We start from the raw sequence: 12,492 nt of genomic DNA, 5'->3' as shown, positions 1-12,492 counted from the left end.
TGCTCTCGGGGTGATATCCTGCATCCAAGCAGCAGGTACTAAAAGGGTTCGCGTAAAAATTCTGCAACAGTCATTCTCAGCAGTCCTCGACTCGGGATCGATAGAGAGCAAAAACTTAGTTGCTATCAGATCTCGAACAGATGACGCAAGAGGCTGGTTCCTTCCTTGAGCAGCATCTGCAAGGAACTCTCTTGCAGCCTCTCCTCTGTTCCTTGTTTTCTCTTTCTGCTGCCACCGGTTTTCTTCCTTCTTGCTGCATCATTTGCCAGTGCCACCACATACCACTTGCTGTGCTTCTTCCTGCTTCTACCATAGTTTGTGCAGTACGAATAAAGGACATACATAACACGATCACATGCACTGAGATTCTGTTGTGAATGTCCTTAAATACGTACCCTCCTCCAGAGTTTCCAGATTAAAATAAGTTATGGAACAAACTTTAGTGGTGTCCTAATAGTCTTAATTTTCGGTGAATCCATGGGAGGCTTGTTCATATGATGTGGACGTACGTACTTATAAGTGGAGCATGTTCCTGCATTTGCGATAATTCAATATTTGCCTTAATAATATGTACTGCCTAATCTTTTGGCTGAACCGTCCATACAGGTGGACATTCAACCCAGCTGTTCTTACCAGAGTGAATGCGGACTCAGCAGGAACCACGCAGCTATTTTCTGTTGGAGATTTGGTCCAGATCTGCAGTGACTTGGAAAGGATCAAAATCCTTCAGAGGGGCCATGGAGAATGGGCGGAAGCCATGACTCCCGTAAGTGCATCAGAAAAAGATTATTATCCTCCGAGTTAACCTTAAGTTATGGAGTTAACCTATGAAAGTTACGATGACAACAGTATTTTAAAGGATTACAAAAGAGAGTGGTTCGCATCATACGTTTGCACGAGTTACCTCTGGAATGTTGTTGGGCTCAATGTTTTAGGACCTTGCATTCTTTTTCCAAATCCATATCAACGACCTTCTTTCTGGTTTATCCTCTTCCGTACAGCTGTTTGCAAACGACAACACAAACTATTGCAAAGTTTCAAATTCCTTCTAATACAACAGACCAAATATCTGTTGGTGTAAATAAAATACCAGTCAACAATAACAAACAACCCACATTCCATTGTTTTGTGTATTTTTGCAGACCCTTGGAAAAATTGGCCGTGTTCAGCAGATCTATCATGACAATGACTTGAAAGTTGAAGTATGTGGGACGCTGTGGACCTACAATCCTGTTGCTGTCACCAAAGTAGCTTCAGATGGAGCTGTGGCTGGTGCATCGAGTGGAGGTAGGACAGTTGTTGGTAAACTTAGACTTGAGAAGGTGCTTCATGTGCAGTGGCACACCAATATCTCAGACCCCCATATTTTAATTTTTTGCACAGTACCATTGGACATTACCAAAATGCCCTAGGACAATTTCTTGGAACCGCTCAATTGCTCACTTCTGAATGAGTGCGAATATTCTGAATTTGGATTATGAATAGAATATTTGATATTCCAGACGTGTCTTGCTCTTAGGGGCGCCACTAGGCTATTCAGGGAGGGGTAAGATCTCGGATCCGGGTGTCCCACATTATTTAGGACAGGTCGTGTGCTGTATGCGGGCTTTCAGAGACCTTGACCACGTCGGCAGGGCTCTGGCAAAGTCATGAAAAAAAAGGGTCTCAGGTGGTCTGCACACTTGAATTTGCACATTGCAGTAACAAACATGAATTAATACAACAGCGAAAAGGACTTTTTTCAGTTGTTACGCTCATCTGCGAATGCATCGCTATCCGTTTGCTAAGTGAAACCGAAAATAGTACAGTGTACTGAGCTAATGAAATCAGGTACCATGTGCATAGTACATAATAGTACTCTATATAACAAAATTTGTAAGTGCTGGCTCTTTGTTTCGTTAATTAGAGAAATTCATTAAATGGAACACGCCAAGTGAAACAAAGATGGCCGCCGCCACTACCTGCGCCGCCCGTACCGCAAAACACCATTTGGCATAGAACAGGCATCAAGCTTTATTCATCACATAATGCTAGGTAGTACATAATCTATGCACAAGATCGCTTGGAACGCTCCAAGCGATCTTGTTGTTACTTTTGGAACTGGATGACCTCTGCTGTGTTCTCCCATGCACTCGCGTATTGACGTTTCTTGGTTGGTTCGGTTGCACTCAGGACTCATATGGTGCACAATTCCCGAAAGAACGAGAGTACGCCACTATTGAATACCGAAAAGAGTGAAAAATGGGTACATATCACGTGGACATTTGCACTGATGGAACTTTGAATGGAGTCTGTGTCATGCCCATTTTACCACCGTCAGCATTAGCTGTGCGAACAAAAACAAATAAATAACAGCATAAAACTGCAACCTACTTCATAGGCATAAATGGATTCAAATTAGACTGCGCGAGAGGCCAGCACTGCGCGTTTTCGTGTCCGGAAACATGTGCGAAAAGGCCCTGACGCCGATGTCGAAAGGGTGTCTGCGTAACCAAAATTACAGGTGGCGGCGGCGGTGCACATGTCTATGCACTCGTGCCTGTGGCACATGACAACCGTACTCATTTGAGGACAACAGAGAGGGGAAGGTTTCTCGTCCTCCTTTTCTTCGTGCTTCCCAGAGACTTTGTTAAATAGAGGTGACCAAACGAATGTATTTTGTTCAATTGAGCGCAAAAATAGATTGCCGTCTATGGGGACGCGTATGAGCGTCGGAACTTCTTCGTTAAATGGAGGATTTCATTAAATCGACATTCATTATTGAGAGGTTCAACTGTATGTGGTTATCTTTAAGATTGAGGGTCCTTCTTGTTGACCATGCTCTGGATGGCGTTGGCCATGCCAGTTTGGGCTTTTTGGTAGTGACCTTTCATGATGCTGTACTTTGGAGTTTGAACCAGTTGCCAGCAATATACAGTCTATCTCAGTTTATCCATGCTATCCTGCGCTATCTAGACAAAAATCAATGAGACAGATTTCACTCCATGCAATTTGCCTTTTCGTTTATCCGGGCTTCAGTTTCCGGATCCGGACAAGAGTTTCCAGGAACTGCAGAAGAAAATACCCAACATGCACCTTCACTTATCCGGATGGATGAATGGAGGGATTAGGGGACTCCTGGCGGGCCTTTTTGTAACCAAGGTCCACCACAAAGTATGGTGCTGTTGTGCCCGTGTTGAGTCAGAGACAGTATGCAACCTATATTTCGTCAAGTGGGGGCAACAACCTTGAGGAATTTTTCCGTTTCTTATCTTTCACATGTACCCCATATTGACCTGTTGAGTCATGTGACACTGTTAGGGCGGACTCACTTCTTAAGAAGGTCTACGGAGAATTTTTGTTCCCGTAAACATCGCTAAATTTCTACACGAAACAAGTACAGGCATGTTCTCCTCGAGTTTATATAGGGAATGACACCTTTTTGAAGGCCTGACGCAATTCACTGTTTTGTTACTACACTGTTGTTCACAAAAATTTGTTAAACAGAATATGTAAAAGAATGACTCAAACGCAAGTGCCCCATTCTATGCTATGCCGCTGTGTAATTCGCGCGCCCGTGTTATCAGATGAGATATCTTCCCAGCGCGTCTAAGCAACAGCGGCAATTGTTTTTCGCTTAGCACGCGGCTTTTTGCAACGCCGTCACTGCTACTGAAGTTACTGCGGTACTTTTGTTTGATTTGTGCTCACGTTCAGATGATGGTCCACTGACGCGATGGACGCTACTGTCACTCAAACTACAAAACGCGGAAAGAAATGCTGGACAAACACATTATGAACTTACAGAACAACATGACACAGTTAGCGAACATAGCGTGCTTTCGGTTGTCAGTGCATCTAGTGGTGTCTTCCAGCACCGTCACAGCGTCTTGCCATAAGGATCTTGGTGAACGTTCCCGTGCAATTTGGGCACCACAACTTTTCCTACTATTTGGGGGGAGAAAAGGTGTGCCAATTATACGAGTAAATACGGTATTTAGTTACCCCTGACATCCCCTGGATTTATGTGCCACAGTGTACCGTACATCCTGTGTTCACAGTGACTTGTTTGCTATTTTCAGAGCGCTTGAGCGCTTTGCTGAAGAAACTGTTTGAGAACCACGTCTCTGGAGACATCAGCGAGGAACTGGTGAAAGCAGCTGCCAATGGTGATGCCCAGAAATGTGAGGAGATCCTCAAACGGCCTGACGCTGATGTAAGTTGTTGTGTTTTGCACTTATAACTGCCCATTAGAGGAGCTCTGAAAAGATTTCTTACTGTAGTTGCTCCACAGCAGAAGGTGCCAGGCATCTATGCCATGCATGCTATGTATATGTGTCTATGCCGGGCATTAGGCCAGGCGCACCTAACCCCCCCTGCTTGACTGCGGGGGGTTAGATGCGCACGACTTTGAAGGGGCAGAAGGGGCTTGCAAGAAGTAGAGGAGGTTGTTCCCTCTACACATTGTTCTCTCATCCTCAAGTTTTTTTTTTTTTTTTTTTTTCTGGTTCGCTGCGTGCTACGATGGCATCTGCGGTTCCGAGACGCTGGCTCTACCGGAAGTTGCATGTGCTGGACGGATTTTGTACTGGTACAAAACCTCGTTGCAAAGTACGTGGCTTCCAAAACGTGTGTTACATCTCGCCAACCTGTTTTTCCTGTTTAAAAACGCAAGCGACGATATGTGACTGACGATATATGACGACGATATGTACACCAAGAGGTCTTTACTTGCTTCAAAGAACTGTATGAATCCCTTGGATGTCCACAAGAAGCCCAACAGAGGAACGACTGTGGTCACGCACCAGCTTGCCAGTGCAGCGCTTGGCCTCAACTAAGTTCCAGGTGACAGGAAAACTAGCTGAAGCATCACCCCCAGTACGAATGGAAAGACCAACGCCTCCTGGCACAGGTGGATCAGCTGCTGAAGACTTAAACGGCATCTCTCAATCTTTCGTTGGCAGCTGTTGGTGAAACTTCCGTCACCCGGAAACGATCCCTGTCCAAAAGACGGGCGTTCACAAAGAAGTTACAACATGCTAGGAAGACGCTCCAGGGTAAACTTGAAGCTTCCTTGAACGTTCGTCTCCCCAATGCGGACTTTGAAGGAGAAGACCTCTCAGCTGACTACTAATCACTTCTACAAGAGCTGCGAATAAAATTTCAAAAGGAGAAGTATCGATCCAGGCAGGTGGCAATACTTACTACAGCACCTTCTTCATGGAGCCGCACAAAAGTTGCTGACTTCTTCAGTGCCAGTGAAAGAATGGTGCGGGCTGCAAGACGCGTAAGACAAGAAAAAGGTGTTCTCTCGGAGCCGGGTGCCAAGTTAGGTAGAGTACTGAATAATATCTTTTTATGAGGATGATCGGGTTTCACACAACTTTCCCGGGAAGAAAGACACGGACGCCAGAAAAAAATGATGCTTTCTAATTTACGAGAAGCCTTCCAGATGTGGAAAGTGGAGAACCCCAACCTCAAAGCCGGATTTTCAACCTTGGTGCGTACTGGCGGGAGACCCAGGAACTCATGCAGTTATCACGTCAAGCTCGTCTTGCACGCTCTGGGCATCAAAGATCACTATACGTGTCCTGGCGTTGAAAAACTCCACGATTATTTCGCAGCTAATATAGGCTGGGACGATGACCTCATAGGTGATGTACAGTTCAAGCAATGGGTACCTGGACTGCATAGCAGGCTCGATACCATGGTTTTGCCATATGACGACCTTCTTGAATGTCATTCTGAAGGACATTGATTGCCTTAAAATGCATCACTTTGTTGCCAAAGAGCAGGCTAGTTTCCTGCGACATCTGAAGCAAACCCTTCCACACGATGAAGCAATAGTGATGATGGACTTTTCAGAAAATTCCAGCTTCCTGGTACAAAATTCCCCCCAGTCGTTCTACTGGCAAGACAGCCAATTATTGCGTACTACCGTGACGCTCACACGCAAGGCTCTGACCTGAACTACAAGTCATACGTCATGATATCCGACTCCCTCTCGCATGAAAATTCCACAGTGCATACTTTCCAAATGACGTTTCTGCGGACACTCCCTATATTAAGAGGATTTCATACTTCACAGACAGTGGCGCTTCACAATACAAGAACAAGAAAAATTTTGTAAATCTCTCTCACCACGAACCAGACTTTGGAACCAATGGTTCCTGGCATTTTTTTGCAACATCCAATGGCAATGGTCCATGTGATGGTGTAGGTGGCACTTCGAGGGCCAAATCGTGACACCTCTCGACCTATACAAATGGGCACAACAAAACATGAAGAATATGACACTGATCTGGCTAGCAAAGGAGGACATTCAGGCACATCACGACATCCTCGCTCCTAGGTACAGGCAAGCAATTACAGTGCCTGGCACAAGAATATATCATTGCTTCTTCTCTGTCACAGTACATGATGTAGCTGCAATGCCGACGTCTTTCTCGGAGAAGAGAAGTGTTTTTTGGGTATTCAACGGCTAGGGAGCACACATTTGAAGTATAAGGCAATTCAGGTCCTGTTTCAGTGGTGTTCCAATCACTCATTATATATTAAAGCGTAAAGTATGCAGCAACTTGGTGTGTTTGTTTCAGTATCTTTAAAACTTCACTGCGTGTACATTCAATAGTGTCCCGTTTTTACCGTGCGTCTTCCCAAAGGGAAGCTAAATACATGTCCGCCATGTGAGGTTTCGCAGATATCAAAGAACGCTGTGAAATTAATCCACCGGTCGACCAGACATCACTATGCCTGTCCAGCGACGTGAATACTCAATCATTCAAAGTTACATTTAGTCAGCGCTGAATAATGATCATATTAATCAATAACAACGATTATAGTCTGCCCCGAATAATTGGACTGGTACCACAAACGTGTGCCGTCCTCCGTCGCAGTCTCGACGCGTGCCAAGCGTGCACCACAGATACTCCAAGAAAAAAAATCGTATCTTTTGTTTAACAAAAAACACTTTTGTAATTTTTCGTAGTTACGTTCCCGACGTGTATCTGTACAGTTCTGCACAAATTGCACAGTTCCAGCTTGTTATCACAGACACAAAATGCTGCATTGAAATGCGCATATTTCACCGATTTTCTCAAATTCGCTGAATTTTTTCACCGTAAAGATTATTTTGCAGGTCGGTGATATTTTTTCCTGCGAATGAACAGCAGCCGAACCTCTCACATGCAAAATGTCATTTCGCTGCGACGCGCGGTACCCGTTTAAAAATACCCAAAGTTTGGCAAGTTTTGCTTTGCTTGCTGTAGCGCCTACGGGGCTCCCTTTACAGATAAATGAATTATGTTGGATCTCGTGAATTTGGAGTACAAACACAACATCTGTACTGATTTTCAGCATTCTAAGTGCTGCAGAACGTCCGTGAGATGCAACGAAGCCGAACATGGTTTTTGCTCCTGGCGCCAATTTTGGGGCCCTCTAGTGGCGGAACGGAGTGGATGTTTGAAGAAATAATACGTACTTTACTCTCCAATGCCGCCACGAACCACCCCGATGTTTTTCATAAAATTCCTGATGGTCGAGCAACCCTCCTGGATCACTTCTCGTGGAATGACCCACCTCCGAGTTAGCGCAACAGGAGGTGAACTGATACAACACTTCTCATGGTCGAGGATGTTATTTACCTCAATGATTTCTCTGTGCCTAGCAATGATATAGTATCCCCGAAAGTGGGAGCGCACATGCTGCAATCTCTACAGTGGATTTCTAAATGCCCAGAGGGTGTCATACCTAAACATTAAGGCACTTCCCCGACTGTCCCTCGTATACTCTATCACAAGAGAGGAGAATTCGATAACAAAAAAAAAGAATGGCAGACTCTGCCTGAAAGCTTACGTATTAAATAGTTATTCTGACTTCATGCTTCATTCTTTTGTTAATACCTATGTTTTCTTGATGACATTTTAACGAGCTGGACTGTGTATTATTTTACCCTCTTGACCTTATTCCTTACTACTTTTAATGTTAACAGTGTGCAGTATGTGACAATGCTTTTTATGAGAACATAGTACATGTCTGCCAATGTCTGCGCACTTGCTTGGGCTTTGGAGGACCACCCTTTGCTTTGGCAGTCATTTTTTATTATACTTATTTTTATTTTATTTTATATTATTTGCTCCAAGAGATTCTATTGTACTGTATATAGAACATGAACATTTGGGCATAATGGGGCATATAAAGTACGCCATTGTGTTCAAGACTTAACATGAACACGTACGTTGGCACTATGTGCCACCATGTGCCCCTGAGTACATGGTGGTTTTGTATCATTTGCAAGTGTCATAGTTAGGTTTCTGTTCATTTTCAGGTAAATGGTGTGTTTGCAAGTCACACTGCCCTTCAAGCTGCTAGCCAGAATGGCCACATTGAAGTGATCAAGATCTTGTTGCGACATAAAGCTGATGTGGAGATTGAGGTTCGTTGCTCTTATCATGCTCCCCAAATTTTGCAACAAGTCCAGGGAAGCCTCAGCAATCTCAGCAGGTCTTAGACCCATTTGCCTGCATTGTAATCTTTCACTTCACTGTGTGCCCTTCTTCCAGTGCGCTGGTTGAAAAGCTTAAAATGGCTGAAAACAAGCTTGTCATTTTGGCTTGGTAGAGTTGAAGGTGGTTGCCCCAATGTGCTGGCTGTTCCAACTACTTCATGAATCAATTGTGCATATTACTTAGAAGCAATCGACAAAAGCATGCAGACATTACCTCATATACACACCAGGTTGTTTTCGTCCAATTCTCTGTCCAATTCGTCCATTCACACGGTGCCACGATCCATTCACAGGGTGCCCTTTCTGGTAAAAATCGTGGTCCTTCCTAACAAAATTTGTATGCTGCAGATGTGCATAACTTGTTCATTTGATCACACAGTTAAAGAAATTAATGAAAAGGTGTGAGCAGTGGCATCATAGTCAGAGTATTGTGTAGTAGGATAGTGTGACGAGTCTAACTTTTAATTGGTAGTGACAGAAGATGTACACATTGAAGAGCACATAACGTTGCTATGAAATATTTTATGAAAAAAATGCATAAACTGGAGAGCTTACAACACTAATGGAGTTCCTTTAGTGCTCAAACAACCGGAGACAATTAAACAAATGAATTCTCAGGCACAGCAACGTTTACTTTAGAAAACCTACGTTCTTATACCGAAAAGCCTCCAAATGAGACGTAGGGGCACACAGGGCTTGCTCACACAATTCTCACATGGAGCAATTCAGTAATCTTCTCCATTTATTCCTTTCTGCCGACCTTTCCAGAAAGGCCTTTTAGTAATTTCGCTGTTATCCCACAACGCCTTCGCAGTTGCGCAACATTTTTGGAGAAGAATCTTAATTTCCTAATGACTTCAAAGTAAACAGACTCACCCTGTTCAGCTCAGTGTGAAAAGGTTGGGGTTTTAGCCACAGAGAAACCCTTCATATCGTGCTGCCAGTTTGTATTGTATTCTGGTTTAATAAATGAAATGAAACTGGAACTGTGCAACCACCAAATAGAGACATAACATTGTTTTGCTTCAATTAAAAATTACTTTTACTTAAAACCGTTATTGCATCGAAAAATTGTGCCTCTTGAACAGGACAAAGATGGGGATCGTGCAGTCCATCACACAGCATTTGGTGACGAGCCTGGTGTTATGGACCTACTAGCTCATGCAGGAGCAGACCTCAACGCTCGTAACAAGAGACGCCAAACGCCTTTGCACATCGCCGTAAACAAGGGTCATGTTGGAGTGGTGAAAACTCTCCTGGATTTGACAGCACATCCCAGCTTGCAGGTGGGCATGCCATTTTTTATCTTTTGGCGTAAGTTAAAGGCACTATATAGTGAGTTCTGATTACGTATGTAAGTGGAATGTAGATCTGTACTGAACTGATTTAATGCAGTAGTCCTTACAGATGTGGTGCATTTGTGCAAATAACAAACATGACCCAGCATACATCGTCCGTTCGGGCAGCAGTTTGAAGGACAATGCAGTTTCATCTGCGTTAAACACGTTCTCCGGGTCGTACTCGGAAAGCACTTCCGCAATTTCTTACTTTCTCCAATCTATCTTGTGGAGCGGACTTTTCTTCGCCGGCGAATCCTCCGAAGACAATGTCGTGCCGAGCACGAAATTGTCTTCGCCATCCATCGGATCCCCTGAACCTGTCCTCGATTCCATATATGCACGCAAAATCTCTCGCTTTCGCGCACAACATTGGTCCAGAGATTGGTATGTCCTGAGATCGCACCTCGAGAAACCACTTGTACACCGCCTTGTCGACATCCTCCAAGTTAGCATTCTCTTCTGTGATGGTGCACCTCTGCGGTTGCCGTATTCCCTTTCAAGCTTCGCCCGATCTTTCAGGAATGTTGACGGCGTAGATGCACTGATGGCAAACTCCTTGGCTACGTCGTATTTTCTTCCAGTGTCAACCGCGTTCTTCTCCTTGAGGTAAAACTGTCTTCGTTTCATGGGACCTTCTTTTGTAGCAATCGCGGACGACTGACGAAATCTTACAGTGACAACGCTGTATCAGCAGTTGCTTTATAAGCACTGGTCAGCTTCTTACCCTTTGGATCAGTATGCTATAAGTCACAATACCAAAGGAACATGAATCCCTTTGTGGATTCTCTTCTTTTTTCTATTTATATGTGTAGTGACTCCAGTAGTGACTCAGAAGACACTGGAAGCACATGACCTCCGCTCGTGTCCTCTGCTAATCCGTTCACAAAACCCCCGCGTAAGCCGGAAACCAGGTGCGTGGCTGAGGCACAAAGGGGACCAAAGGACATTACGCGGCTCATCACCATATGATGTGAGGCAGTTGCTTCTAAAACTTTGTTGTATGGGTTGTGCGTTTTGCTGATCGGACCGGAAATTAAATTTGGTATTTCAGTAGTTTCATTGTAAAGGAATTTGCTATAAAGGATGGAAATATACATTGTGCCCAATGGGGTGCTGACCAGACCGCGAAAAATTTTCGCTATAAAGATCTTTTCGTTATAAAAGCATTCGTTGTAACGGAGTTTGGCTGTAGTAAGTTGGAAATAATTCGAGTGTCCAGCAGTGACATCATCGTAACATAAATGCCCCCTTCCTTCTAGGACTTAGTGACTTGTTCTCGATAGTGAATCATAATACAGTCACTGTCCAATTTTTCGGACTCGGCGGGGATTGCGCAAGAGTCCGAATAATCGAGCAGTCAGAAAAAACGAATTTCGCTTCAAAATAAACTTTACTAAGCCCTAGTAGGCTGGAAAAATTTGTCGATGCTTTCCTAACGCTCCTCCAGCTCTGCCTGATAACATCAGCTTCTATTTCCCGAAGCGACATTTCGTCACTGTAAGTACACTGACAGAGGCACCGCCGTCATCAAGTCCGCAAGTCGGCTTCACCTAACGCATGCGTGCTTTAGGTGAAGCTCGCTTTACAGCGCTGTCGCGCGACTCGCGGGCGGACAGCACGTGCTGGGCCCGTTGGCCGAAAACGAAGACGCAAAAGCGCTACGACAGACCTCTTCAACTCAGAGGAATGGGAAATCAACAATCATCACTGCCTATTTTTTTGCCTCAATATTTTAGTTGGTTGATTTCTTTTGATACGAATTTCAGATGATACCAGTGTTTTCCATCACCCCATGAGAGAAATTCGCGGGTTGGGCAAACAGAGTCTGAAATACCGAGTGACGGAGCTGCACGTCGTCCGAAATTTTTGACGTTCTTATACATCACCTCTATGGGACCCGCAGCCGTTGCCGAAAATGGGCAACATGGTCAAAATATAGCCACGGGCCCACGAATTTTGGCTGAAAAGTGGTAATATGGTCTACATTTTGCCATAGAACAAATAGTATTGGATGAAAGTGGGTGATATGATCTACATATATAGCCATCGACCAACGAATATTGGCTGAAAACTGCTACTATTGTTTACATATAGCCGTAGAACAAATAATATCACAAGAAGCACACAAGTTGGGCCAATATTAGCTGAGCACTAGTGATATGGGTCCAATATGGGACCCGTTTTGAATTGACCTTATTGACGTGCCGTGTGGCAAGAACATTTTATGTGCCATAGGTTTTGGACTTGGAATCACTTAAGAAAGGGAGCTACAAACGATATTGACTGACGTTGATGGCAATACAGCCCTTTGCAATGAACGCCTTTATAACGAAAAGGTCGTTATAGCGAACGTTTTTTGCGGTCTGGTCAGGCACCCATAGGATTCAATGTACACTTCGGACATTTATAACGAATGTACCGAAATAATGAAGTGATTTTGAAGTTGGTAGGGCAAAATTCACGACCTTTACAGCAAAGATTTGCAAGCAAATGTCGAATTGCAAACTTTTCGAGAGCGTTTCTCATTCCGACGCGGCGCGCTTGGCACCACAGACGACGGTTCTGCGGGGTTCATAAAAGGTGGGGAGAGAGAGCAGGGGTTCATCCTCCTGGAATTTTTCCAACCGGATGACTTGTTCACGTGGGTGGGCCTATCAGCCGGCGTGA

General features: G+C 44.4%; 1 protein-coding gene across 1 annotated transcript in view; it reads left to right on the top strand.

Moving 5' to 3' along the window:
* LOC135398739 (E3 ubiquitin-protein ligase MIB1-like) overlaps nt 1-12,492 on the top strand; it is a 116,841-nt gene that overhangs the window by 9,415 nt on the left and 94,934 nt on the right. Inside the window, exons 7-11 of the mRNA XM_064630128.1 lie at nt 607-766; nt 1,143-1,287; nt 4,062-4,195; nt 8,306-8,413; nt 9,574-9,771. Coding sequence (XP_064486198.1) covers nt 607-766; nt 1,143-1,287; nt 4,062-4,195; nt 8,306-8,413; nt 9,574-9,771 — 745 coding nt within the window. The remainder of the gene's footprint in view (nt 1-606; nt 767-1,142; nt 1,288-4,061; nt 4,196-8,305; nt 8,414-9,573; nt 9,772-12,492) is intronic.

Source organism: Ornithodoros turicata, chromosome 6 (genome assembly GCF_037126465.1).
Source record: "Ornithodoros turicata isolate Travis chromosome 6, ASM3712646v1, whole genome shotgun sequence".
Lineage (NCBI taxonomy): Eukaryota > Metazoa > Arthropoda > Arachnida > Ixodida > Argasidae > Ornithodoros > Ornithodoros turicata.
Note: the sequence above shows the minus strand (reverse complement) of the source record. Positions and strands in the feature narration are given on the sequence as shown.